We start from the raw sequence: 27,438 nt of genomic DNA, 5'->3' as shown, positions 1-27,438 counted from the left end.
GTGGGGGGGGGGGGGGGGGGCGGGGGGGTGCTGAGGGGGGGCGGGGCCGACGCGCCGACGTCACCGCGCGCGACGGAAGGGGGCGGGGCACGCTCCCGGTCCGCCCGCCCCGCCCTGTGTCCGTTGGCCCTCGCGGCGAGCCGTAGGGCGGCCCGTGCCGCGGGGGCTCTTGGGAAGTGTAGGCGGAAGAGGCCGGGTGAGAGCGGGAGGGCGGTGGGAGAGGGGTAGGGGGTGGACGCTTACGGACGGACGCCCCCACCTCGGGCACCCAGGTGTTCCCCGGAGGGACAGGCCGCCCCCCGTGGAGCCAGGGAGGTCTCGGGCCTGGCCTAAGGAGACCCCAGGAGACCCCGGGCCTGCTCTAGGCCTGCTCCAGGGAGACCCCAGGGCGACCCCAGGCCTTTTCCAGGGAGACCCCAGGCCTGCTTCAGGCCTGTTCCAGGGAGACCTCAGGTCTTCTCCAAGGAGACCCCAGGCGTGCTCCAGGGAGACCCCAGGGAGATCGCAGGGAGACCCTAGGCCTTCTCCATGGAGATCCCAGGCCTGCTTCAGGCCTTTTCCAGGGAGACCCCAGGGAGACCCCAGGGGGACCCCGGGCCTGCTTCATGGAGATGCTGGGGAGACCCCAGGGAGACCCCAGGAGACCACAGGGATAACCCAGGGAGACCCCAGGAAGAACCTGGGCTGACCTCGGGCCTGTTGGAGGCCTGTCCCATGGACACCCTGAGCGTGCTCCAGGGAGACCCCAGGAAGACCTCAGGCCCACTCCAGGGAGACCCCAGGCCTGTTCCATGCAGACCCCAGGGAAACACCAAGCCTTCTCCATGCAGACCCCAGGGAGACCCTGGGCCTGCTCCATGGAGGCCCCAGAGCTATCCTATGCCAGCTCCAGGGAGGCCAGGGCTCTTCAGGGCAGCCTGGCTGCTCTGTTGAACCCCACATTAAGGACCCTGGGATGTGCTCGCGCTGGCTTAGCCCAGAGCACCCATCGTTCTTGGCTGTGCCCGGCACTGGCCCTCAGCAGACAGCCCCACGGCACATGGTGATGCTGCCTGGCACCGCCATCCCCACTGCGCCTATCAGCAGCACTGGGAGCTGCTGAGCCGCAGGCGGGATACAAAGGTTGAGAGTCCTTCACGGGCAAACTCCAGGTGGCAAACGGCTCCCTGAAGCCGTGCCAGCGCTGGCATCATGTGCCAAGGTGTCCCTCAGGGTCACAGCGAGCGCAGGAGTCAGCCACAGCGTGAGACCTGCCCCAGGGAGTCACCTCCCAAGGCCTCTACCTGTCAAGCAGGCTCTGCGCCAAGGCCTGAGCTCTAACCTCCCTCTCTCCCTCCAGCCTGGCATGATGGATGCCCTGCACACCACCGGGATCCACTTCGCAGAGGTGCTGCAGGCCGGGCCGCCCTGTCTAGAAAAGTTCTGGATCTCGGTGACCTCCCTGGCCGATCCCAAATGCGTCTTCACCATCTGTTTCCCTCTCGCCTATTTTCTCGACCGCAAGGTGGGGGTGTCGGTGCTGTGGATCGGCCTGGTGTCAGAGTGGCTCAACGTGGTCCTCAAATGGTGAGGGGAGAGTCACAGAGTCCCTGTCACACCTGGTGACATCCCAAGGGCTGAGTGGTGGCACATTCACAATAGCAGAAACACAACTGTGGGCTTCGCTTGGCAGGCAGAGACACATGCTGCTCCTTGCCTGCACCACGTTGGAAGTCTGCGGAGTTTCTGCAGGTTACCCAAGCCATGATAACACATCCGCCAGGCATTCATATCGGAAAAAAGCCCATGAGCCATAAGAAATGGCAGGAATCCTGCCCTCCCGCTGCCAGCTTCAGCCCTTGAATCCACAGGGGTGGGTGGCGAAGGTGTTGGGCTGCAGTCAGACGTTCACTGTTCTGTGGTTTCTCTCCACACCAGGTTCTTATTCGGGGAGCGCCCGTTCTGGTGGGTCCATGAGTCGGGGCTCACCAGAAAGGAGCTGGTCACGCTGCGCCAGTTTGCCGTATCCTGTGAAACAGGACCGGGTGAGTAACTGGGAAAAGCTTTTCTCCATGTCTCCAGCAGGCCCTAGGATCCGTAGGGAAGGGCTGCAGGAGCTGGGAGGCTCCATTGGGATGGGAACACTGCGGCTGGAGGGTGGCGCTGGGCTGGCAGGACGCACCAAGCGGGAAAGCCGTTTGTCAGCCAGCAAACGAGTGAGCAGCGGGGAGCGGGCCGGGCGCCATGGCTGCTGGCATGGCACGCACAGCGCAGGTGGCTCCGGGGCCAAGAAACCCACGGGAGAGTCTGCCGGCGGCAGGGACCGGGACGCCTCACTCGCCCTTTCTGCCTGGCCTCCCCTGCCCACAGACCCCCCGTCCCTCCCTGTTTTTTTGGGGCAGGTGACCATCATCCACGGTCAGCGGCTCGTTCCATCCTCATCCTCGAGCCAAGCCCCCCTGCACTGGCCGTGGCTGTCAGCCAGGAGGTAGCCCAGGGTGTGGGCAGGGCTGCCGAGGCACGAGGGACATGTTCCCAGCTCTCCTGGGTGACCTTGGGCGCTTGCCCCGCTGGGACACGCTCCCCCCCGACCCACCATATCAAGTGTCCTGTGCTTCCCCTTCCAGGGAGCCCCTCCGGCCACTGCATGATCACGGGGGCAGCCCTCTGGCCTCTTGTCACCGCGCTGACGGCACTGGCATCCAGACACTCCAGGAGGTGAGTCCCAGGACGGGGAAGCTGGTGCTTGGAAACCTCCAAAGCCCTTTCTGGAAGCAGTAGGTGTAATACGGAACCCTTCCCCATCACACCATGGGCACAGGGTGGGTGGAAGCATGCCTTCCCCTCCCAGTGGGGAAACTCCTGGGGAACACAGCTCTGCCCTGTCATCTCTGGCTGCCCCAGAGACCCCCAAAAAGCCCACCTGAGGTGCTTTTTTTTTCCTTCTTCACCTGTGCTTTACTCATTCCTTCTGACAAGTGGGGACAAACCTGCCCTGCCTGACACGATGCGCTGGGGAGCACTGAGCCGGACCCCATGGCTGTCTCCCTGATGCTGATCCTCTTTGCCTTCCAGCCTAGTGGTGAAGCTGAGCCCCTTTGGCGCCTACACCCTGCTCCTGCTGGCCGTGGGGCTCTCACGGATCTTCGTCCTGGCCCATTTCCCCCATCAGGTGGTCGGCGGCATCCTGGCAGGTGAGCGGGGATGGGGGAACAGACATTCGGTCCCTCCACCCAGAGCCCAACACCCTCTCTTGGGCCAGGGTGTTTTGGGCACCTTCCCCTCCTGTTGAGCTCCCCCATCCATCCTGGGACCCCAACCTGCCTGTGCTCGCCCTGCAGGGGCAGCCCTGGGCTGGGGGCTGCAGGGTCACACCCCGGCCACCCGCACAATGGGCTTCTTCGTGGCCGCCGCGCTGGCCCTGCTGCTTGGCTCCCTCGCCCTGCACAGCCTGGTGATCGCCGCCGGCATCGACATCGACTGGTGAGTGCCCAGGCTGGGGCCGCTAGCCCCAGGGATATGCCCCCGAGACTGATGTAGGGATAGCCCCAGGGGTCTGCCCTCCCTCAGGTTGGCATGGAGGTAGCCCCAGGGGTCTGCCCCCTAGTTGGTGGGGGGGTAGCCCCAGGGATCTGCCCTCCCCCGGGTTGGCGTGGGGCTAGCCCCAGCGATCTGCCTCCCCCCGGGCTGGTGTGGGGGTAGCCCCTAGGATCTGCCCCCCAGGCTGATAATGGGGAAGTTAGCCCCAGGGATCTGCCTCCCCAGGTTGCCGTGAGGCTAGCCCAGAGATTCCCCCCGACCCCACTCACCCCTCTCCTCCCCCTGCTGCAGGTCCATCCACTTGGCCACAAAATGGTGCTCCAACCCCGCCTGGCTGCGCCTCGACACCCGGCCCTTCGCCTCCATCTGCCGGGACACTGGCAGTGCCCTGGGGCTGGGGCTAGCTGCTGCCTTCCCCCTGCCCCGGGGCGGGCAGCTGGAACCCCGGCAGCGTGTGGCCAGCGCCATGCTGGCCTTGGTGGCCATGCAGGTCTTCCACCGGCTCCTCCAGCCCACAGATGTGACCCTGTGGTATGCCACCAACTTCTTCAAGTACGCTGCTGGGCCCTGGCTGGTGACATCTCTCCTGCCCTGGCTTGTCCTCTCCCTCGGCCGTCCGCGTGGCTCCCCCCACACCGATTAGGGGTCCCCACCATGTCCCGGTGAGTCCTGTGCCCCCACTCCTAGCTTTGCCCTTGGCTGTGCCCATCGCTGGTGGCTCCTGGCCTGAGTGCAGCCACCGGTTACACGTCAGGAGGGTGCCCATGTCCCCTCTTGGGACCACAGGCCAGTTGTTTAACCCTCGCTCCCCCCAGGGCAGTGGGACCCCCCCAGCATGGGGCAGGCAGGAAGGTGCCCCTGTGCTCAGCAGGTCTGGGGACAGCGTAGGGACAGCCCCAGCCTTGGGGTCACCCACGAATGGCACCAGTTTCCACTTCTCCCCTTGCTTTGCTCCCCTACCAACTGCTCCGGTTCAGTTTCCCCCCACTGCGCTACAGTGGCTGGGGGCGGCCACCCCATTTCTAACCAAATAAAGGCACTATTGCCAACCTGCCGGCCCCGAGTCCTTCAAACCGAGGGGAGACAGGCTGGGGACCCTGGGGGCAGGGCAAGAGCCTGGGCTGGGGAGTACCTGAGGGAGGGAGATGGGACTCCCACGGGCTGGTCCCACTCCACACCCCAGTGTCACACCAGATGGATGGGAAAGGGGCAGCCCCGATACTGTAAGTGGGGGAACTGAGGCACACAGAGCAACCACGAAGCCCTGGGGATGTCCGTCCTGCCCCAACGAGGACAGAAAAGGGGACACAAAAGTGCTGGCACCCCCCAGTACCCCCCCAAACGCAGTGGGGCACCACTGGGTATTGCCAGAAACAGTTTTATTTATACAAGGACGAACATTGGTAACATCTTACAAAATACTCAACTGAAAACCATATTGAGAGCGCGCGAGCGGGCGGCAGACGGACAGAAAAGAAACCGAGGCAGGGCAGGGGTGGCGGGGGAGACACAGCGGGGTGGGCCCACGACACCAGCCCAAAGCCAGGGGGCCCTTCGCCCGATCCCCCCGGGAGGTGGGTGGTTCCTACGTGAGGCGCTTTCTCCCTCCTGGGCTGGGGGCAGCTGGGGGATGTCACCCTCCCCCACCATGAAAGGGGAGGGTCCCCAACTGCCACCACCACCCAACAGACACCCCCCCCGCCTCGGCTTGCGGCCCAGGGGTTGTCCCCAGTGTTGGGGACAGCCAGGCTGGTGTCCCCTCAAGACTCGGTGACACCCCCCTTCCTCCTCCCCACCCATCGCCCCAAGCTGGGGTGTCCCGCCCCCGCCCCGGGGCTGGGGGAGGTGACAGGGGACATACGCTCATCCCTGCCACCGCCACCCCGATTTGGGGACCCCCCCGGAGCCACCCCAAACGCCCCGCTGCAATAACTTAAAACACGAAGCGCTGTCCTCGCCCTCTGCCCCGGGACCCACGGCCGGTGCCACCCATTAAAAAAATACTATTAAATAATACATCTGTAATAAAATTATATACCTTTGTTTTGCGTGGGTTTGTTTTTTCTCTCTTTTAAAGCTAAAATCGCTCCAAGTCCCCTCCGGCTGGTGAAGTAACAGGAAAATGAAGTGGTTTTTTCCTTTTTTTTGTCTTTTCTTTTTTTCCCTTTTTTTCCTCCTCTCTTTTAGGAAGGGACAAAGTTTTATCCCAACGAAGGCGCCAGGATCCATCACCCATTGACCCAATGTGACAAAGGGATGGGGCTCATCCCCTGCCTCTTGTGTCCCCCTCCGAAACGGGGACGTCAAGGGGGGAAAAAAAAAGGGGGGGAAGAAAATTGAGAAAACCGAAAAAATCAGAGGCAAATTAAGGCATTAAAAAAAAAAAAACCACCAACAACTGACTTAATTAAAGGCACAAATATTTCCCATCGCCTCCCCCTGGGGTGGGGGGCGGACGCTGGAGCCGGGGAGGGAATGAGTGGGGAAAAGAAAAAAAAAAGGGGGGGGAGAAAATAAGGACACCCCCCCACTCAAGAAAAAAAAAAAAAAAAAAAAGGAAAATTAAAGAGAGGAGCCGCAGCGGGGGCCGGGGGGAGCCCGGGGCAGCGACGGGAAACCCAACGGACGGAGCACGGACAGGGCGGGAGGAGCGGGGGGTGCTGGTGGAACCGATGCTTCACAAGAGACACGACCGCAAACACCGCGTGGAGCTGGGGTCCAACAGGACAGGGCAGGTGGGGGCGTGGGGTATTTTTTTGTGTTTTTCTCCTCTTTTTAATAGAAAAAGAAAATATTTTCCTCTTTTTTCTGTTTCTCCTCCTGGTTTCTTCCACATTTTTTTTTTGTCCTTTTTTTATGTGTTTTTTTTTGTTTTTTAAGGTGATTTTTTTGTGTGTGTTTTTCTTCTCGGTGTTTCTTTCTTTCTTGGAAACGGAATAAATCTCTGTGGTGAGGGGCCAGCGGGTCACAGCGTGGGCTCGGCCTCCATCGGCTCCTCCGCCGGGGGCCTGGCCAGGGACAGAGCAGGGCATGAGCGGGGATGGTCCCTGCAGCGGGGACCCGGCCCGCAGCCCCGGCTGGGGAAACTGAGGCAGCGATGGTGGGAGCTTGGCACCTGGAGCTCAGCACCAGGCACAGCTGCCTACAGCCCCCCCCGAAGTCATGGCACTGTCACCCCGCCGCCGTTCCCCTTCATCCTCAGGGTGGGACACGGCAATTTGGGGACACACATGTCCATCACCCACCCAAGGACACACGTGGCTCCCTGCACAACCCAGTGGACACGCATGTTCCCGAGGACACGTGTGGCTCCATGCACACCCCACAGACATCACCCCGAGAACTCACGTGGCTCCACGCACACCCCCAGGGACACACAGCCCCCCCAAGGACATGCACAGGTCTGTGCACAGCCCAGGGGACACGCAGCCCCGCAAGGACACATGTGGCTCCATAAAGAGCCCAGGGGACATGCAGCCCCCTGAGGACATGCATGGTTCCATGCACACCCCCAAGGACATGCATCCCCATGACGAAACATGTGGCTCCATGTACAGCCCAAGGGACATGCAGCTCCCCCTCACCCCGCCCCTCCCTGAGGACACACGTAGCTCCGTGCACAGCCCCAGGGACATACATCACCCCGAGGACACATGTGGGTCCATGTAGAGCCCAGGGAACATGCATCCCCCTGAGGACACACGTGGCTGCATGCACAGCCCAAGGGACATGCACCACCCGCGACAACACATGTGGCGCTGTGCACACCCCCAGGGACACACATGGCCCTGAGGACGCGTGTGGCTCCATGCACACCCCCAGGGACATGCAGCCCCCCAAGGACACGGGTGGCTCCATGCACACCCCCAGGGACATGCAGCCCCCCAAGGACATGGGTGGCTCCATGCACACCCCCAGGGACATGCAGCCCCCCAAGGACACGGGTGGCTCCATGCACACCCCCAGGGACATGCGTGTCTCCATGCACAGTGGGGGCTCCCGGGGGGCCATACCTGGGCTGGGGGTCGGCGCTCCCCTGCTCGGCACCCACCGAGAGCAGGGCCATGGCCGTCACCGTCTCGGCCTCCTCCGCCTCCCCCTTCTGCGCCTCCAGCAGGGAGCAGCCCACGGCCGTCGCGAAGCGCTTCACCGAGCCCCAGTGCTTGCCTGCGGGCACCGGCAGCGCTGGGCACGGCCCCCGGCACCCACGCAGCAGGGACAACCCAGGGTACACATGGGACTGCCATGGTGGGGACAGTCCAAGGGAACCCCCTGTGCCACCCACAGCTGGGACAGCCCTGGGGATCACCCCTGGAACCCCCACAGGGGGGCAGCACTGGGGATCCCCATGGTCCCCAGGGATGATCCAGGGAATCCTCAGGATCCCCACGGTGGGGACAGCCAGGGTGACTCATGAGAACAGCATTGTGGGGACAGTCCAAGGGACCCACTGTGTCACCCCCAACCAGGACAGCCCTGGGGACCTTCTAGGACCCCCACTACGTGGACAGCCCTGGGGAACCCACAACACCCACCATGGTAGGGACAAGCTGGGGGGGACCTATGGGACCCCTGTGCCACCCACAGCTGGGACAGCACTGGGGACCTCCCCTGGGACCCCGGTGGAGGGGACAGCCCAGGGACCTCCTAGGACCCCCGTGGCAGGGACAGTCCAAGGGACCCTCTGTGTCACCCACAGCCAGGACAAACCTAGGGACCTTGTGAGACCCCCATGGAGGGGATAGCCCTGGGGACCCCCCCCATGGCAGGGACAACCTGGGGAACCCCCATGACGTTCGTGGCAGGGGCAACTCAGGAGGACCCATGGGACCCCCATGGCAGGTCACCTCTGGGCCCCCCCCCCAAGGCAGTGACAGCCCCAGGAACCCCCCCAGAATCCCAGTGACAGCACTGGAGACCCCTCCAGGTCCCCCCAAGGCAAGGACAGTCCCCTGGTCCCCACCCATGTCAGGGACAGACCCGCTGGGATCCCCCGACGGCAAAGGCAGCTCCAGAGACCCCTCTGTGCCCCCCCATGACAGAATCAGCCCCGGGGGCCCCTCTGTGTTCCCCGGTGTCAGTGACAGCCCCAGGGATCCTGGCAGGGTCCATGTCCCCCCCTCTGACCCCGGCCGCAGGGTCTCACTCTGGATCTCGATGACCTTCTCCAGGGTGGCCACCGCGTTCACGTTTGGCTTCTGCTGCAGCAGGGACGGATCCAGCGGCTCCAGCTGGGTGGGGGGGAACAACATCAAGACCCCCAAACCTGTCACCAGCACCCCCAACCCCCCCTAAAAAGCAGGGACAGGAGGCCCTCTCCTTGACTGGGGGAAACTGAGGCACAGCGCAGGGCATGCACCTTGATACACCCTGCACCCCAGGGGGTGGCAAGGGGGATCCCCACGGGTGAGGGGGGGTCCCCACGGGTGACCCCCCTACCTCCAGGCCGAGCAGAGCGGAGACGCAGGCCTCCGAGGCGTCGCAGATGGCCGTCAGGTCGTGCCCCCCCTCCAGTGCCAGCACCACCCGGCCCCCTGCCAGCATCATCAGCTGCTTCGTCAAGTGGCCAAAACCTGGGCGACACCAAAGGAGGGGGGGGTGACAAGCGGCTCGGCCGAGGTCCCCACCCTGGGGATACCCCCGGGGACACCCCCACTCACATTTGGCGGTGACGGAGTAGCCACCGAGTGGGGAGAGGTGACCCTCGACAGCGTCGAAGCCGGCTGAGACCAGCACCACATCTGGGGAGAACTCATTGGCGATGGGCATCACCACGGTCCTGGGGGGGCAGAGGGTCAGGGCCGGGCATGGGGACCCCCCCAGGGTGCAGGGACCCCTCCAGGACACAAAGACTCCCCCAAGGATGCAGGGACCCTCCCCAGGGTGCAAGGACTGCCCCAGGACACGGGGACCCCTCCCAAGACACAGGGATACTCCCCAGGGTGCAGGACCTGCACCACCCCCCCCCTCCCAGGACACAGAGATCCCTCTCAAGACCACAGGGACACCCCCCCACCACGACACAGGGACACGCCAAAGGGTACAGGGACACCCCAAAGGATGCAGGGACACCCCCCGCCAGGACACAAAGTTCCCCCCGCCAAGGGTGTATGGACCCTGTCAATGGCATGGGAACCACCCCTCCCAGGACACAGCGACACCCCCAAGGGTGCAGGGACCCCCCCAGGGCACAGGGATTCCCCTCTCAGGGCACAGGGGCCCCTCTCAAGGGCACAGGGACGCCCTCAGGACCCCCACCTGAAGGCGGTAAGATACTCCACATCCCCGATGGGGGGGTCAACGCCCCCGGTCCAGGCGATGTTGATGTTGTAGCCCACTCCCATCCCGCTGCCGACCTGGGCACAGCCACGAGTGACCCCCAACGCCACAGGCGGGGTGGGAGGGACACAGGGTGACCCACCCCGCCCCCCAGCAGCCCCCCTGTACCTCCTCAGGCGCTCCACTGCCTGGGAAGAAGTTGCCGTCATCATAGCGGTGCAGGGAGATGTAGAGGACATTGGGGTCGCTGTAGAAGGCTTGCTGGGTCCCGTTCCCGTGGTGGATGTCCTGCCAGGGGGCCAGCGGAATCAGGGACCCCCCCCCCACACCCATGCCACGGGGTCCCTGTCACCCAGGGGAGGTCCCTGTCTCCCTTTCCCCAGGAGGGGGGCGTGTGTGCGCCTTACCCAGTCCACGATGAGGATCCTGCCCACGCTCAGCTTCTGCTGGAGCAGTTTGGCCGAGATGGCCACCGAGTTGAAGAAGCAGAAGCCCCTGGGGAGAGGGGCCAGGGTGAGTGCCGGGGTGTCCCCGGGTCACCGGTGTCTCCCCCCGTCCCCACCCCCAGGCAGGGGTCCCTCCCGCCGGTGCAGCCCCATGCTCACATGGCCGTGGACTCCTCCGCATGGTGTCCGGGGGGGCGGATGACGGCGAAGCCGTTCTGCAGGGACAGAGGGGGACACGTGTGGCACCTGCCCATGTGGGCACGAGGACGCCCGTGCACACCCAGGTGAGCATACAGGGGAGCAGCGCACACAGGAGCACGCACAAGGGCTGCCACGCACACGCATGGTGCGCACACATGCAGGAGTGACAAGCGTGCATGCAAGCGTGCTTGGGGACCGTCGCACCCACAGGCAAGCGTGCACGAGTGGTGCACACATGTGCATGCTTGCACAGGAGCCATCACGCCCCTGGGTAAGCGTGCATGAGGACACTGCACGTGTGCAAGCACACACAAGGGCTGCCACGCACACCTGCGCAAGCATGCACAAGACAGTGCACACATGCACACACATGCAAGCGTGCAGGAGTGCCATCGCGCACACTCAGGTAAGCGTGCATGCACGCGTGCTTGCAGACCATCACACACAGAGGTAAGTGTGCACAGAAGTGGTGCGCACACACACAAGCTCACACAGGGCTATGACACCCCCCGGTGAGCATGCACATGGGTGGTGCACACGCATGCAAGCGTGCACAGGGGCTGCTCCTCAGGTAAGCGTGCACACCCCGAGCATGCCGGTGGCACAGGGGCCGCGTGTAAGGACACAGGCCAGTGTGCCAGCCGGCGTGCCAGCCCTCCCCACTCACCTTGATCTCCCCAGCGGCCACCTTGAAGGCAAGCTCCACCAGGCAGCCCACTGCCATGCGCACGGCGCTGGAGGAGTGCATCTCATTCCACACCGTGTCACTGTCCACCTGCGGTGGGGGGGGACACACACAGGGACATGTCAGCGGAGCCGGGCCGGGCCAGGCCAGGGACCCCCCCCCACCACCACCACGTACTCACCCCGATGCCCCCGCACGGCAGCACTGCGTACATCTTCTGGCTAATGGGACCTGGTGGGGCAGAGAGTGCCATGACAAGGGGGGCAGGGGGGGATAGTGTCCCCCCCAACTCCAAAAGGGGACCCAGGCCTCTGGGTGTCCCTCCCCCCAAGCACCTACCCAGGAGCTTCTTGCTGTCGAGTTTCTGGCGGTTGAGGGGGCTGGTGCCATAGAGCAGCGTGTGATGCTCCGAGTGCACCGTTTGGATCTCCTCCAGCGTCGCCTTCCTGCCCCGGATGCGCTGGGGATGGGGAGGGGAGACACAGGGGTGAGCCCCCCACCCCAAGGCGAGGAGGGGAGCCCCGGGATGGCGGGATACCTCACCTCGCACTTGCCGAGGAGTCCGGTCTCCTGCAGGCGGGACCAGATGCTCTGGATGCGACCAGCGTGCTCGGGGTGGATGTTGGTGTTCCCACAGGTGCACTGGTGCTTCAGCATGAAGGTGTCGTACACCACACCTGTGCCAGGCACCATAATGGCACACCTGGGACCGGCCCCCCCACAGCCCCCCCAGGACACACACATACCTCCCAGGACATGGGGAACCCATGGGAAACTGGGATCCCGTGGGACACCAGGATCCCCAGGAACCCCAAAGGAAGGGAAACACTATGGGCGAAGGGGACCTTGCAAGACATAGGCACTCCTGGGCACCCCATGGGATAGGGGAACCCTTGGACATCCCATGGGATACGGGGATCCTTGGGCACCCCAAGGAATTGGGAACCCCATGGGACATGGGGATCCCCACACACCCCGAGGGATGGGAAAGCTTATGGGTGAAGGTGACCTTGTAGGACATGGGCACTCCTGGGCAACCCAAGGGATTGGGAACCCCAGGGGACAGGGGGATCCCATGAGACACAGGGATCTCCAGGCACCCCAAGAAATGGGAAACCCTATGGGCAAAGGGGGCCCTGTGGGACATGGGTGCTCCTGGGCACCCTGAGGGATGGGACATCCCATGGGATAGGGGTGCCCTTTGACACCCCAAGGGATTGGGAACCCCATGCAACACAGAGATCCCTGAAGGAGGGGAAGCCCTACGGGAGAAGGGGAACCTGTGGGACATGGGCACTCCAGGGCACCCTGAGGCACGGGGCACCCCAAGGAGCAGGGGGATCCCATGGGATACAGAGATATCTGGGCACCCCAAGGGATTAGGAACCACACAGGACACAGATGCACCAAGGGATGGGGCACCCAAGGCAGCAGGGGCACTCCTGGGCACACTAAGGGACAGGGCATCCCATGGGATAGGGACACCTCACGGGACAAGGGCTCTCCTGGGCCCCCCAAAGGATGGGGCACCCTACGGGACAGGGGGATCCCATGGGATAGGAGCACCCCACATCATCCTGAAGGATGGGGGACCCCGTGGGACACAGGCAACCTGGGCACGTCAAGGAATGGGGAACTGCATGGGACAGGGACACCTCTGGGCACACCAAGGGATGGAGCACCCACAGGACAGGAGGATCCCTGGGCACCCTAAGGTATGGGGCACCCTGGGGAGCAGGGGCACCCCTGGGCACACCAAGGGACAGGGCAACCCGTGGGATAGGGACACCCCATGGGACAAGGCTCTCCTGGGCACCCCAGGAGACAGGGGCACCCCTGACCCCACCGAGGGATGGGGCATCCTGGGGAGCAGGGGCACCCCTGGGCACCCCGAGAGACAGGGACACCCCATGGGACAAGGGCACCCCTGACCCCACCGAGGGATGGGACACCCCACGGTCAGGGGCACCTCTGGGTACCCTGAGGGATGTGGCACCCCAGGGGACATGGGCACCCTTGGGGGTCTACCGAGGGACAGGGCACCCTGTGGGGTAGGGGCAGCCCGTGGGAGAGGGGACAGGCCACGGGACACAGGTCACCCCCAAGCGATGAGGCACCCCCCCGGCCCCGTACCTGTGGTGAAGAGATGCTTGGGGGGCCCGTCAGGTGCGGGGGGCTTGATGGCGGCGCTGGCGGGGGACGACTGGGTGCGGGCGAGGGCCGGGTGGGGCAGCGCCAGGATGCCCAGGGTGGGGGCAGGATACAGCTGCAGCGGCGCCTCGGGGAACACCTGGGGGGGCCCCGACCCCCCCTGTCAGCCACACCATCACCCCCTCCTGGCCATCGCCTGGCACGAGGCACGGCCATGTCACCATGTCCCGGCCGGGGAGGGGGTGGCCACGTCCGAGTTGTGGGGGGGGAGGATGAGTCACGGCGGGGGCCGGGGGGGGGGGGGGGGGGGGGGGGGGCGCTGCAGTGCGGGGGTGGCGGAGCTGGGAGGCCAGAGCAGGGGGGGGATGAGTCACTGGCCCCTCCGAGTCATCGCTGCGGCAGTGGCGGGGGGGCAGGCCCCTAGGTAGTCGGGGGGGGCGGGCGGAGGGGAACAGCTAGCCGGGGACCAGGCGCTGGGGCAAGGGATGCTCGTGCAAGGGATGCTCGTGCAAAGGCAACGCTCGTTTAAAAGTTGGGGGGGGGGGGGCATTTAGGGATATTTGGGCGCCCCCCTCCCTGGGTACCAATCCATGGGGCCCCCAAGGTCTCACCTGCTTGTATGTGACCCCCAGCTCAGTGACATCGGAGACCCCAGAGCCCTCGGCTTCGTCCCCGCTGTCACCCGGCTCCTCGTGAGGCATTTCAGGGTCCTGCAGCCGCTCTGGGGGGTCGCTGGCGTCCGGGGAGGCGATGGCAACAGGGGGGCCAGGGGGGACCCCGTCGCCTGGGGGGGGCGACTGCTGCTCCGTCAACTCCTCCTCCGTCTCCTCGGGGTGGGTGGGGGGCTGCCGCGCTAGCTCCCCCGCCTTGGGGAGCAGCTGGGAGGGGGGGCGGTGGGTGCGGGGGGCCAAACTGATCCCCCAACACCCCACGGCCACCCTGGGCCAGCCCCTGCCCCGTGCCCCCCATGTCCTACAGACACCCCATAGCCACCTCACACCCATCCCAAGCCCTACAGCTACTCCATACCCACCCCACATACATCCCAAAGCCTATACCCACCCCATACCCCACACCCTATAGCCACCCTATATGCACCCCACAGTGACCTCATGTCCTATAGCCACCCCATATCCACCCCATGTACAGCCAAAACCCTATACCCATTCCTGTGCCCCACATCCACGCCACACCCTATACCCATCCCTTGCCCCATAGCCACCTCACACCCACTCCACATACAGCGCATATGCTATAGCCACCCCCTATACACCCCACGTAGAGCCCATACCCTATACCCATCCCATACCCCATATTCACCCCATTCCCACCGCACATATAGCCCGTACCCTATACCCATCCCATCCCCACCCCACATACAACCTATATCCACCCCGTGCCCCATAGCCACGCCATACCCAGCCCACACCCATCCCATAACCCATGGCCACCCCACACCAGCCCCTGCCCCAAGCCCACCCCATTTCCGACCCACACCAGCCCCATACCCACCCCATACCCTACACCGCTCCCTCTCCCAGCCCCACGGCAGCCCCTGCCCCACCTTGCCCAGCTGGACCTGCTGCTTGTCAAGGAAGTGGTGCTGGAGGGTGCCGTGGGGCAGGGCGCCGTGGGGCAGGGCCTGGGGGCTCTGGGGCAGCGGGGACGACTGCGTGCGGCTCAGGGGCCGGTGCCGCGGCAGCTTGCTCACCGTCCGCACGCTCCCCGCGCGCTCCCCTGTCACCAGTGGTGACTGCCCGTGCAGAGGCACTGAAGGAGCCGGCCATCATCAGTGGGGCACCCTGAATCCCCCCAAGTCCCCCCCAAATCCATCTTGGGGGGGGGCGCGGGGGGTGAGGGTTGCAAGCAAAGGAAACTGAGGCAGAGCAGGGGACTCACCAGCAATGAGGGTGCTCTGCTGGCGCGCTTGCTCCAGCAGCAGGACGTGCTGCAGCAGGGACGCGGGGCCGGCGGGAGGGTCTCCTTCCAGGGCCACCCCCAGCAGGCAGCCCGGGATGGAGGACGTGCTCAGGAACTTGCCAGTGAGGGCGGCCCCAGGGCGCAGGGTGGCCACAGCTGGCCGCTCAGCCTCCGCCTGCGGTGACAGCTTGGGGGACGCCTGTGGGGACAGAGAATGGCACTGTGTCCCCCCGGCTCCAACCCCACCACCCCAGCCCTCAACTGCAGGGGGAAGAGGGATGCTGCCACCCAGCCCTCAAGGTGCTGGGTGACACCCCCATCCCAACCCTGTGCCCCCCAGACTGGGAGCACCCTGACCTGGGGACAGTGGGGTGCTGCCAGTCCTCCCCCCATGAGCCTCAGCTTCTCTCCCGCAGGGAAACTGAGGCACAAACCCAGCCTGGGGGGATATGGGGGGACCAGATGCTGGGGTTCCTGACTTGGAGCCCCCCCTCCTGCCCTACAGTCACCCCACAGGCACAGGGTCTCCACGCCAAGCCTGCGAGGTGCCAGGTCCCCAGGCCACCCCTATGGGACATCAGGTCTTTGTGCCACCCCCCACAGCGTCCCTACGTGGCCCCTGTAGGGCTGCAGGTTCCCAGACACCATATGGGGTGCTGGGTTCCCACATCGACCCTTTGGAGTTCCAGGTCCTCATTCCACTTCACTGCGGGGTCCCCACTGCCACCCTATGGGTTCCAGGTCCCTGTGCCTCCCCACAGGGCGCAGGGTCCCCATATCGACCCTTTGGGGTTCCACGTCCCTGTGCCACTTCCCCATGGGGTGCCCACATCCCCCCCATAGGATTCCAGCTGCCTGTACCACCTCCCCATGGGGTCCCCAAACACCCCCCACAGGGTTCCAGGTCCACGTACCACCCCACGGTGCGCAAGGCCCCCATATTGACCTTTTGGGGTTCCAGGTCCTTATGCCATCCCCATGGGGTCCACACATCCCCCACTATGAGATTCCAGGTCCCTGTGCCACCCCACCATGGGGGTCCCCACACCCCCGCTATAGTGTTGCAGGTCCCCGTGCCAGCCCCACTCACGTTGAGGTGGGAGTTGGTGACGGTGACGGTGGCCTGCAGCCCCAGGGAGATGTTGGGGAGGGACGGGGACGTGTAGAGGCTGAGCTGGCTGGCGCCGTCCAGCGTCAGGGCTCGGTGCTGGGGCAGGAGCTGCTGTGGGGCGGGAGGACACACCAGGCACATGCCATGAGCACGGGCACACATGTGCCCACACATGCCATGGGCATGCACGACCTGGGAGCATACACCGGCTGCACGCGCCTGAGCACACACGTGCACCCCAAACGTGCACACACCGGCTGCACGCATCTGAGCACACATGTGTGCGCTGAACACGCTGCCTGCATGCATCTGAACACATGTGTGTGACCTGAGCATGCTCGTATCACACGCCTGCACGCACACACTGAGCACACACCCTGTCTGCGCATACCTGAACACACGTGTACCCGGAGCACACTCACAGCATACATGTGAACACAGGGGCACCCTGAACACGCTGACAGCACACACCTGAATATACATGTGCCCACTGAGTACCCTGGTTCCACACACCTGAACACGTGTGCACCCTGAGCACGCACCCTGGCTGCACACATGAACATGCGTGTACCCTGAACACGCTCACAGCACACAGCTGAACACACGTGGTCGCCCTGAACATATACATGCACCTTGAGGGTGCTTATAGCACATACCCAAACATGTATGTGCACCCTGAACATACTCACAGCATACACAAGCATGTATGTGCACCCTGAGCATGCTAATAACACACACCTGAACACATGTGTGCTCACTGAACACACACCCTGGCTACGTATATGGACACATGTGCAACCTGAGCATACACACAGCACACACCTGAACATATATGTGCACCCTGAACACAGAGCACACACCTGTACACACATGTACACCCTGTACACACAGCACATACCTGAATGCACATGTGCACCCTAAACATGCTCACAGCCCACACCTGACCATACATGTGCACCATGAGCACACCAATAGCGCACACCTTAATGCACATGTGCACCCTGAGCATGCTCGCAGCACACACGTGTGCACGCTGAGCACTCACCGCACACGCCCCGCACACGCGTGTGCCCCCGGCGGCTCCTACCTCCGCGTGGATGTTGGGGACAGAGCCGGTGAAGCCGTTCTCGGCGATGGCGCTGTGGGAGCTGTTGGGGGAGCTGGGCCCGGAGCCGGGGGCGCTGCTGCACACCGAGGACACTGCGGGGCCACCCGCGTGAGGGGGGGACACGCCACCGTCCCCGTGTCCCCTGCCAGCACACACTGCCCCAGGGAAGGGGCAGCCTGCGCCGCTGCAAACCAACCGTGTGCCCATGCACAGGCATGTGCAAGCATGGGCACGTGTAGCACACGTGCACGTGTTGCACAAGCATACGTGTGCATTTGTCATGCAAGCTTATGTGTGCACAAGCACATGTACGTTTGTGTAGCACAAACACATCTGTGCACAACCACCCATGTGCATGTGCTACACAAGCATGTCTGTACACCAGCATATGTACACATATATTGCACAACCATGTGTGTGCATATATATGCACACATGTTGCACAACCGTGCATGTGCACAAGCACACGTGTGTACTCATGTCACACAACCATATATATGTGCGCAAACGCACCTGCGCACTCATGTAGCACATACACATCTGTGCACCCGTGCTGGACAAGCATGTATGTGCACAAGCAGATGTGCGCACACACGTTGCACAACCGTATCTGTGCACCAGCACCCGTGTGCACACAGGCTGCACAAGCACATGTGCACGTGTTGAATAAGCGTGTCTGTGCACAGGCACATGTGTATTCCACAAGCACATCTGTGCACAAGAACATTTGTGGACACATGTTGCACAAGCATGTCTGTACACAAGCACATGTGTGCACACACGCTACAGAATCAAATGTGTGCGCACACGTGGCACAAGCACGTATGTCCACAAGCACATGTATGCACACATTACACAATCACACACATGTTGCAGGAACATGTCCATGCCCCGGCAGCCGGGGGAGGACCCCGTGTCCCTGCTGGCAGCCCCCATCACTGAGGGGGGAGGGGGGGGGCCAGCCGGCAACCTGGGGAAACTGAGGCAGGGTCCGCAGGGCGGGGCTCACCCGTGATCTCGATGGCGCGCTTCTTGAAGGTGCTGATGACGGTGCCGTCCTTCCTGCGCAGGAGGGGGCTGCTCCTCCGCTCCGCCACCTTCTGTTTTAACCGCGAGCGCACTTTCAGGTTGGGTTCGGAGGCTGCGGGGGGGGCGGACGGGACACCGGGGGGGGGGTACCCGGAAGCGGCGTTAGCCCCGGTATGGCTCCCGGCAACCCCGTGCCCCCCCCAACCTCTTCCCGCTGGCGCTCCGGCACCCACCGGTTTTGCGGAGCGGGAAATCATCCCGGCCGTCGTAGGTGCCGAGGAGGGGGAGTTTGTAGGATGGGGGGGTCCCCGGGCTGCCGGTCTGGGGGGGGGAACTCTGGTCCAACGAGGTGTGGTGAGCCCTGGTGGGGGGGGAGGGAGTGGGGGGCGAAGGCAGCAGAGACCCCGCTAGGACGCCTGGGTCGTCCCCCCCCCGGCCCCACTCTGGGGGGGAGGGGGGGGTGTGTGTGTCTGGGTTTGGGGGAAGTGGGGGGGGGTTTGTGTGTCTGACCTACCAACATTTGGGGTGCTGGGGGAGGGAATGGTTGGGGGGGCCGGTGCCCGGCTCCTTCGTCTTGCTGAGCAGGAACTCCTGCAGCTTCAGCTTCACCTCTGTGCTGGCTATGGCACCTGGGGCGGGGGGGACAGCTGGGATGGGGGGGACACACACAGCACATACAGACAGCCCCCAGCCCCACTGGGACACACACATCCGCCCCCCAGTGCCCCATATCACCCCAGCCCCCATAGTCCCTATTGCCCCCCAGTCCCCTTCTCTGCTCACCAGTCCCATCCAGCCCCCCTGGTCCCAACCAGCCTCCCCCTCCCGACGTGTCCCCCCCCAGCTCACTCTCGCGGCTCTTGTCCTTGGTGCGCAGGGCATGGAGCTGCTCCAGGCGCTGCTGCTGCTCCAGGGCCTCCTGCCGCTCCCGCTGCCGCTGCTGCTCCAGCTCCTGCTGCCGCCGGGCGGCCAGCGCTTCCTGCTGCTGCTGTGGGGATGGAGCCGGGGGGGGCTCGGGGATGGGCACCCCCCATCTCCCACCCCCCTCCATGCATCAGGGGCTGAGGGGGTACGTGACACCCCACCCTGATCCCCCCCTTGTAGCTCCGTCACCCTGAGGTAGGACACCCCACAGCTCCAGCACCCCTAGGAATGTGATGCCCCACGGCTCCATCACCCCCAGCCTGCCCCCAATGGCTCCTGCACCCGGGAGGTCTTACCCCATGGCTCCATCACCCCAGACAGGTGATGCCCCACATCTCCAGCACCCCAAACAGGTGGTGCCCCACCGGCTCCATCGCCCCCAGCCCACCTTGAGGTGCTTCTGGAGCTGGACCTCATGCTGGCGGGTGAGGTGCTCGTGCTGCTTCTGGAACTCGGCGAAGAGCAGCTGCTTCTGGAGCTGCTGCTGCTGCTTGAGGGCCAGCAGCTCCCGCTGCAGCTGCCGCTCCCGCGCCGCCGCATCCAGCCCTGGCCCCCGGCGCTCCCCGCACGCTTCGGGTGCCCCACACACCTCTGCCGGCCCCTCCGCCCCTGCGGGCACCCACAGGCTCAGGGGGGGCAGTCTGGGGGTGTCCCAGGGATGGGGGCGCTGGGAGCAGTCTGGGGGTGTCCCAGATATAGGGGAAGCTGGGCAGGCTTAGGGGCAGTTTGGGGATGGCCTAGGGATGGGAGGCAGCTAGGGGGGAGTCTGGGGTATCCCGGGAGTGGGGGGAACCTGGAACATGTTTAGAGGATAGTTTAGAGGTGTCCTGGTGCGGGGGCAGTTAGGGAGAAGCTGGGGGGGCTGTCCAGGTGATGGGGGACAGCTAGGGCACCCTTAGGGGGTAGTTTGGGGGTGTCCCTGGATTGGGGGGTGGGGGCAGTTAGAGGGCAGATGGGGGGCTGTCCTGGCAATGGGGGGGCAGCTGGGGCATGCTCAGGGGGCTGGCTGGGCATTCCCAGCAACGGGGGGCAGTTGGGGGGCTCCCGGGGGGTCTCCCACCAGCTCCAAGCCACTCTAGATCGTCCCTGTGCTTTGGTTTCCCCCCACACTCAAAAAACAGGGGCAGTCACCCCAAGCCAAGCCCCCACATCTGCAACAAACAGCCCAGAGGGCAGCCGGGGGTGGGCAGGATTGAGCCCCCCCCCAGAGCATGTCCGCTAAAGCCCCAACCTACAGATAGGCATAAACCCGACAGCATCCACCAAGCATCCAAAGAAAACGGGGAGGGGGGGAGGAACACACATCCCCTTCTCCAGTAGCAAATAAACCGAGGCATCCAGGCCCCCTGTGTGTCCCCCCCCCGCACAGAGGGGTACCGGGGCGGGGGGGGGCATCCCATCTCCACGCAAACAGGAAGGCGGGGGCGGGGGGGCATGTGCTGCATGCTAATGCGCCCCAGCCCCCCCCCCCCCCGGCACACGCCGCGGCTGCACGTCGGGCACTGACGTGTGCCCAGGACAGACCCGCGGACGTCACCAAGCCGCGGAGCTCGGGCACCAACCCCCCCCCGGCTCTGCCAGCCCCCCCTCCCCACTGCCAGCTCCCCAAAAACCTGCCAGCCCCCCTTCCCCAGTACCACGCTGCACTCCCCAGTGACAACCAGTCCCCCCAGTGCCAGCCCCCCTTAAAAAAAGTGCCCCCAGTGCCAGCCCCCTTCCCCAGTACCAATCAGGACACCCAGCACCAAGCAGCCCCCCCAGTATGTACCAGACCCCACAGTTAGTGCCAGCCCCCCCTCGACATGTAAGAGGGGCCGTGGGACAGGGGGAACCCCCAACCCCCCCTCACCATCCCCATTCAGCCCTGGGGGGGTGGCCCTGGGGCTGCCCCACGCTCAGGGAGGGGGGGGAAGGCAGGTTTGTATGGGGGGGGGGGAAGGGGGTGCCCCTGCAGCTCCCCAAGATCTGACAGCCCCTCACTTTGGGGGGGTGCAAAACCACCCCAGTGGGTGTTGGTGTGCAAGGAGAGGGGTCGGCAGCACCCAGTGCTGGGGGGAGTGGGTGGGAGGGGGACTAAAAATAGCCCCGGGAGGGGCCAGGGCAGGAGTGAGCCCAGCCCCAGCCAAACCTCCACTTAGGGGCTCAGAAGTGGCTTTGGGCTGGCGAGGGGCCGGGGCCACCACCCTGCCGGGGGGGGGCCACCACCCCGTCCCCCTGGGATGCACGGGGGCTGCTTAACCCTTCGGTGCCCACAAACCCCCCCAAACCAAAGTGCTCCCAGGCCAGTGTAGGATGTCCCCCTGACATGGCTGGCACTATCCCCATGGGGGTGCAATGTGGGGGGGTCCTGTAGGTAATGGGGACACGGGGGGGCTGGAACACCACTGCCATCGCAAGCAGAGCAGTACCCCCCCTTGCACACCCGTATGAGGGGGTGTGTCCCCCCTCGCACTGTCTCACCGTACCCCTTCGCAGCCCTCCCCCCCGGTGACAGACCACAGCCACTTGTCTGCACCCACCCCTGTCCCCATGTGCCACCACAACAGCACCCACCACCCAAATATGCCCCCCCCATCAGCAGGGAGATGCCATGACCCCCCCCCAGCACAGCCAGGACCACCGTGGGTTCAGGAGAGCCCTGGGAGGGTACAGGACACGCAGCCAAAATGTCCCAACACGAGGGGACACATGGGGACAGGACCAGGTGGGATGCCACCGGATTTGGGAGGGGGGAGGGGGTCTGCCCCCCCAACCCCCCCAGCACTCACCTGGGGCAGGGAGGGTGGCGTGGAGCTGGGCATGGGACAGGAGCTCCAGCGAGGGCTCACGGCTGGACCCCCCCTCTGTGGAAAAACCCCCATCCCTCTCACAAATGGGCTGCAGCATCGCCGAGGGGGGGCCCTGGGGCATGTCCCCCCCTTCCCCACAGCCTCAGTGCCCCCAGTCCAGCCCCCTCCTTAGCACAGGGGGATGGGGGAGCTGCCAGCCAGGGGGGCACCAAGCATCCCCCGGAGGTGGGGGTGAGGGGAGCAGATCTAGCCCCCCCATCCTGGGCAGGGTGGGGCTGGGTGCCCCCCCCCCCCACCCACAGCCCCCCCCCCGCGTCCTGTCCCCCCCATCCTCCCGCCGGGCTCTTCTCTCTGGCGCCTGGAAATAGCTGGCGCACAGGAGGAGTCGTCTATAAATAGGGCAGCGTGCCCGGGGGGGGCCACCATGGCTCCCGTGGGATGGGGTGCGCCATGTGTCCCCCCCGTGCCATACAGCCCCCTCCGGGGACATGCGGGGACCACGGCGCCTGCACCCAAACTGCTTCGGGGATGGGGGGAGAGGGGCTGCCCCTGCTGGGGGTGGGGGGGCGGGCGGAAACAACTCGCAGCAGGGCTAGGATCCCCACGACCTGCCCCCCATCCCCCCACCCCATCCTCTCCAAGCCCCTAATTGCCAGGGACGTTAATCCGCATCAGCACTGCCGGGAATAAAATCTGGGATACACAAAGGGGGATTAGTCCCTGCCCTGGGAAAGCGAAGGCAAGGGCCCCTCCCAGATGGGACCCCCCCACCAGGATCCCCCAGGGGGGTCGGGGGTCCCTAAGCCGGTGGGGGGCACAGACACCAATTTAGCACATCTTCTGCCGGATCAGTGACCCAAAGCAGCTCAGCAGGGCTGGGGGTGACAATGGGCTGAGGGGGGGACACGCCCCCACCCCCCAGGGATGGGGACCCTCCCACACCCCACTAGCCGTGTGTAAACCCCCCCGCCGGCAGCAGCCACGTTTATTTACCAGCACCTTAATCCCAAGCCGAGACTTTTAATAGCTAGGATATTTATGGGCTACCCCCCCCACCCCCCCGTGGCCCCCTGCCCGCCCCCCCCGGGGTGCTCTGGGGCTTGACGTCAGCCCAGCTATTTCTGGTGCCGCCAGCGGGCAGGAGGCCACGGGAATGAGCCCTCTCAGCTGCCGGACCCCCCCGGGCACGCACCGAGCCCTCCCGGCTGCCAGACCTTCCCCCCTGCCCCAGGCACACCAGTGCTGGCAGCCCCTTGGAGAGGCAGTGGTACGTCTTTAGGATGAGGGGACACACACACCCCCTCAGGGGGATGAGGACCCCCCCAAGCAGGGGGAGGGATGGAAGGAGCAGGGCACCTATGCCCCCAGGGATGGCAGCACCGCCCACGTGACCCTCGCCAGGACCCCCTCCACAGCGCAGCCCCATGGGAAAGGGGCTGTGATCGGGGAGCACTGGGGGACCCCCAGCACCCAAAGGGGGACCCTCAGGCTTGGGGGAGGACATGACACACGTGAGGGACACAGCCAACAGGGGATGCCCAGCTGAGACCTGCCCAACTCATCACACCCGCTGCAGGCCTTCATCCCCACAAAAGCCTCCCCCAGGCTCAGCCACAGCCAGGAAGGGGACACAGAGGAAAGCGTGGTGGGGACGAGCAGAGGTGGCGGGGCCATGTGTCGCGTCCCCCCCACCCCCCCAGTGCCACCATGCCGTGTGCCAGCCCCGTGCCAGGCACGGTTGGGCACCGCTCCCGCCCTGCGGCCGCTCCAAAAATACCAACTGGCAGCAAACGGGCAGCGGCAGCGCTGGGGGCAGACAGAGGGGACACCCTCCCCCTGCCTCGTCCTAAACTGACGGCGAGTCCCCAGCCCCAGCCAGTGGGACAGAGTGGCTCTGCCACCGCCACGTGCCTCAGTTTCCCCTCCCGAGCACCCCCAAGGCTGCAGGTGGCCACGGGGATTGGTGGAGCCACTTGTCCCCGGCTGAACGTCGGGGACGCGTCCAGATGTCACTGGAATTCCCACCGGGCTAATTACAGGGCGGCGTTGACGAGGAGCCAGGCGATGCAGCGCGGGCACGGCCTTCGTGGCGGCTCGCGGTCACCCAGGCTGTCCCCACGGGATGTCACCGAGGGGACCCGCATCCCGGGGTCCACAGGGACCCATCGCCGAGTGGTGCCACCACGTTTCACCCGTAAAGAGCCAAAGGAGCCACTGCATGTGACCCGTGCCACACTGGGGGGACGGCGGTGACCCCAGCTCCCACCTCAGTTTCCCCCCGTGGCGAGTGGGTGCCGGGGGGGGTCCAGGGTAATCAGGGAAGGGGGGGGGGGTGGCTGGGCACAGCGCCCGCCGCCACTCCACACGCGCCCGTCTCGCGCGGTGACACCCACACGGGTGCTAATGACGGCGGCGGTGGCAGTGGCGGGCACGCGGCGTTTATGTGCCGTCCCGGGTCACATCGGTCTCCATCCCGCCGATGGGTGATGAACTGGGCGGGGTGCCCAGGGTCACAGCAGGGACCTGACCCCCATATGCAGGGTACCCGGTTGGGTGCAGCATCCCCCCCACCCCCATGTCCCCCGCTCTCACCTGTGTCGCTCTGGGGGTCCATGGTGGCCAGTGGGTGACAGCAGAGGCGGGGGGATGTGCAGAGGTGGCTGTCTGGGGGGGCCGTCAGCACCAGCTGGGGTGCTGGGGCTGTGCCCGCACCGCCTGGGAGCCCTGCGGGGACCAAGCACCATCAGCACCCAGTGTTCCCCCCCCAGGAAAACACACACATGCACACACACCCTCCTCGGCACCAAACTGGGGGTCCCCCAGAGCATCCCGGAGCCAAGGGCTGGATCCAGCATCATGGGGGGGTGTCGTGTGTCCCCACAAGGTCCTGAGCATCCACCCAACGGCAGAGCCAAGGGACGGATCCGGCTCCATGGGGTGACCCCCCTCTTAGTCCCCCCAAACCCCAGCACATGTGTGCAGGGCCAAATCCAGCACTGTGTCCCCCTCCCCGCCCCCAGCACTGGAGCATCTGCGGGCAGAATGCGGCCCCTCTGCTGCCCCCCGGGAAAGGGGACCCCCACCAAGATGGGGGGGGCGGGGGGCCGGCGGCGTTACACAAGGCTCTGCAAGAAAAGGGGGGGGGGGGGGCACAAAGGGGGAGCCCGGTGCCCAGGACCCTCCCGCGGTGCCACCCTATAAGGGCATCCCCCCCACCCCACCCCAAGGGCCTCTTCTAGCGGTGTCCGACCCAGCCCCACGGGAGCGGGGGGACACCCGGCGCTGACCCGGGCCCCCCCCGCTGCGAGGCCCCCGGTGCTGCAGCGCCTCCCCCCAAGATAGGGGTCGGGAGGGGCCACTCGTGGGGCCCACGCTCGGCTCCCCAGCGACGCGACAGACCCCGCGGCGGGGGGAAATGGGGTGGCGGAAAAGGTCGGGGAGAGCCACCGGCAGACCCGAGCCCGGTGCGGTGCAGCGGGCCCCCCCCCCCGCCGGCAAACGGTCCGCGCTGCAGAGCCGCCGCCGCGCTGGCGCACAGGCCCCCCCAGCCGCATATTTCCCCCACCTCCCATTGCACGGGGACCCCCCCCAACACTGTACAGAGCCCCCCCGACAAGGCATGTCCCCCCAACACTGCACAGGGGCCCCCTCCCATTGCACCGCGCAAGCCCCGCTGCACGACCCCCCCCCGCCCGCTCCCCGCGCTGCGGCCCCCCCTCCGGTGCCCCCTCCCGCCGCACCGACTCCCCTCCCCCCCACGTTGCACGTCGTGTGTCCCCCCCCCACTGCCCCGCCGCTCCCCCTGCCCCGCACCGCTCGCTGCCCCCCCTCCCCCCCCGTTTCCCGTCCCCCCGATCACAGGCGCTCCCCCCCGCCATCGTGCCCCCCCATCGTACCTGCGCGGTGCCCGGCCGCGCCGCCCCGCGCGCGCCCCGCCGCCCCTCCATCTTTGCAGCGGGGCCCCGCCCGCCCCGACAACAACATTCGGTGACGTCACTCGCCATCACGTGACGGAACCCTGCGCTAAAAATAGACTCCCCCCCCCTTCCCTGGGGGCGGGGCGCGGCGCGGGGTGTGGGGGGGTGGGGCTTAAAGGAGCCGGGGATGAGGGGGTGGGGGTGTGTCACACACGTGTGTGTGTGATTGTGTCACCGTGCGTGCAATGACACGCATGTGTACGTGTGTTTGTGTCTCCGCGTGCATGTGCAGTGACACGCGTGTGATTGTGTCTGTGTGTGCAGTGATGCGCGTGTGTGTCTGGGCGTGTGTCATGTACCAGTGGGCAACAACACATGTGCCACTGTTTCACGTGTTTCATCTGTTTTTGTGAAATAGTGCACACGTGTGCATAAGTATGCTCGTGTGTAGTAGCACACAGCTGTGAGTGTGTCACATGTTAGTGTGCAACAACACACACATGTGAGCATACACTGTGCACTACTGCACAATGATCCACGTGTAAGAGTGTGTGTGCATTACAGGCTGGTGTGTAACGGCACACGTATGAGTGTGCACTATATACAACTGTGCAATGACACATGCGTGAGCACGCGCATGTATGCACGCGGCATGTTGGTGCACAACAGCACAAGTGCAAGTGAGTGCATCATGTGGTAGTGTGCAATGGCACACATGTGAGTGTGCATGTAAGCTATAGGTCAGTGTGGAGTGCACACACGTGAGTGTGCATGCCATCTGCTAATGTGCACTGACGTACAGGTAAGTGTGCGCGTGTGTGCATACTGCTTGTTGGTGTGCATTGACACACGTGTGAGTGCACACTGTGCACTACTGTGCAATAACCCATGTGTAAGAGTGTGTGTGCTACACACTGGTGTGCAGTGGCACGTGTGTGAGCGTGCACCATGTGCTGGTGTGCAATGGCACACATGTAAGAGTGTGTGTGTGCCCACCACAGGTTGGTGTGCAGTAACACACACGTGAGTGTGCACTGTGCACTACTGTGCAATGACCCACATGTAAAAGCGTGTGTGCTACAGGCTGACGTACAATGGCACACATGTGAGGGCACAGGAGCTTGTGTCACATGCTAGTGTGGAATAACACACATATGAGCGCATATGTGAGCTGCAGGCTGGTGTGCAATAGCACATGCGGGAGTGTGTGATAAGCTACCATGCAGCAGCACACACCTGAGCGTGTGTGCACTGTAGGCTGGTGTGCAATGACCCACATGGCAATGTGCAATGATGTGCGTGTGAGATAAATTAGCGTGCAATAGCACACAACCTGAGTATGCGTGCACCCTAGGCTGG

General features: G+C 64.8%; 2 protein-coding genes across 17 annotated transcripts; one reads left to right on the top strand and one right to left on the bottom strand.

The window, feature by feature from the left end:
• The first annotated feature begins 104 nt into the window (after positions 1–104).
• Positions 105–6,052, top strand: G6PC3 (glucose-6-phosphatase catalytic subunit 3). 2 transcript variants are annotated; one of them, XM_074561669.1, is made up of 8 exons: positions 105–196; positions 1,340–1,566; positions 1,918–2,024; positions 2,607–2,697; positions 3,055–3,173; positions 3,321–3,462; positions 3,811–4,181; positions 5,707–6,052. In XM_074561669.1, exons 2-7 carry the CDS (start codon positions 1,346–1,348, stop codon positions 4,160–4,162), a joined length of 1,032 nt encoding a protein of 343 aa, XP_074417770.1. In that variant the 5' UTR covers positions 105–196; positions 1,340–1,345; the 3' UTR covers positions 4,163–4,181; positions 5,707–6,052. The 2 variants fall into 2 exon arrangements, with proteins under 2 accessions (XP_074417770.1, XP_074417769.1); XM_074561668.1 differs by lacking the exon at positions 5,707–6,052 and having other exon boundaries at positions 3,811–5,562.
• HDAC5 (histone deacetylase 5) lies at positions 4,882–26,149 on the bottom strand. 15 transcript variants are annotated; one of them, XM_074561660.1, is made up of 27 exons: positions 26,059–26,149; positions 24,755–24,886; positions 22,142–22,216; positions 19,762–19,982; positions 19,299–19,437; positions 18,964–19,078; positions 18,683–18,810; positions 18,430–18,561; positions 17,358–17,512; positions 16,292–16,420; positions 15,181–15,400; positions 14,846–15,051; positions 13,893–14,159; positions 13,264–13,420; positions 11,674–11,807; positions 11,470–11,590; positions 11,312–11,361; positions 11,113–11,220; positions 10,404–10,459; positions 10,206–10,293; positions 9,967–10,086; positions 9,778–9,875; positions 9,180–9,298; positions 8,959–9,092; positions 8,666–8,750; positions 7,533–7,686; positions 4,882–6,527 (listed from the first exon to the last, which is right to left on the bottom strand). In XM_074561660.1, the coding sequence occupies exons 1-27, from the start codon at positions 26,144–26,146 to the stop codon at positions 6,485–6,487; spliced, it is 3,474 nt and encodes a 1,157-aa protein (XP_074417761.1). In that variant the 5' UTR covers positions 26,147–26,149; the 3' UTR covers positions 4,882–6,484. The 15 variants fall into 15 exon arrangements, 14 of the variants coding, with proteins under 14 accessions (XP_074417761.1, XP_074417763.1, XP_074417764.1 ...); XM_074561662.1 differs by having other exon boundaries at positions 16,292–16,423; positions 17,400–17,512; XM_074561663.1 differs by having other exon boundaries at positions 17,400–17,512.
• Between the last annotated feature and the right edge of the window lie 1,289 nt (positions 26,150–27,438).

Source organism: Larus michahellis, chromosome 18, assembly GCF_964199755.1.
Source record: "Larus michahellis chromosome 18, bLarMic1.1, whole genome shotgun sequence".
In the NCBI taxonomy this organism is placed as follows: Eukaryota; Metazoa; Chordata; class Aves; order Charadriiformes; family Laridae; genus Larus; species Larus michahellis.
Note: the sequence above shows the minus strand (reverse complement) of the source record. Positions and strands in the feature narration are given on the sequence as shown.

Bases quoted from the DNA above. Each gene is read 5' to 3' on its own strand.
- G6PC3 (XM_074561669.1), top strand. From the start codon at position 1,346: ATGATGGATGCCCTGCACACCACCGGGATCCACTTCGCAGAGGTGCTG. The intron at 1,567-1,917 runs GTGAGGGGAGAG...TCTCCACACCAG, and splicing joins CTCAACGTGGTCCTCAAATG to GTTCTTATTCGGGGAGCGCC. The intron at 3,174-3,320 runs GTGAGCGGGGAT...CTCGCCCTGCAG, and splicing joins GGTCGGCGGCATCCTGGCAG to GGGCAGCCCTGGGCTGGGGG.
- HDAC5 (XM_074561653.1), bottom strand. From the start codon at position 26,146: ATGTTGTTGTCGGGGCGGGCGGGGCCCCGCTGCAAAGATGGAGGGGCG. The intron at 19,983-22,141 runs GTGAGTGCTGGG...GGGTGCCCGCAG, and splicing joins CGCCACCCTCCCTGCCCCAG to GGGCGGAGGGGCCGGCAGAG. The intron at 11,221-11,311 runs GTGAGTACGTGG...CCCCCACCGCAG, and splicing joins TGCCGTGCGGGGGCATCGGG to GTGGACAGTGACACGGTGTG.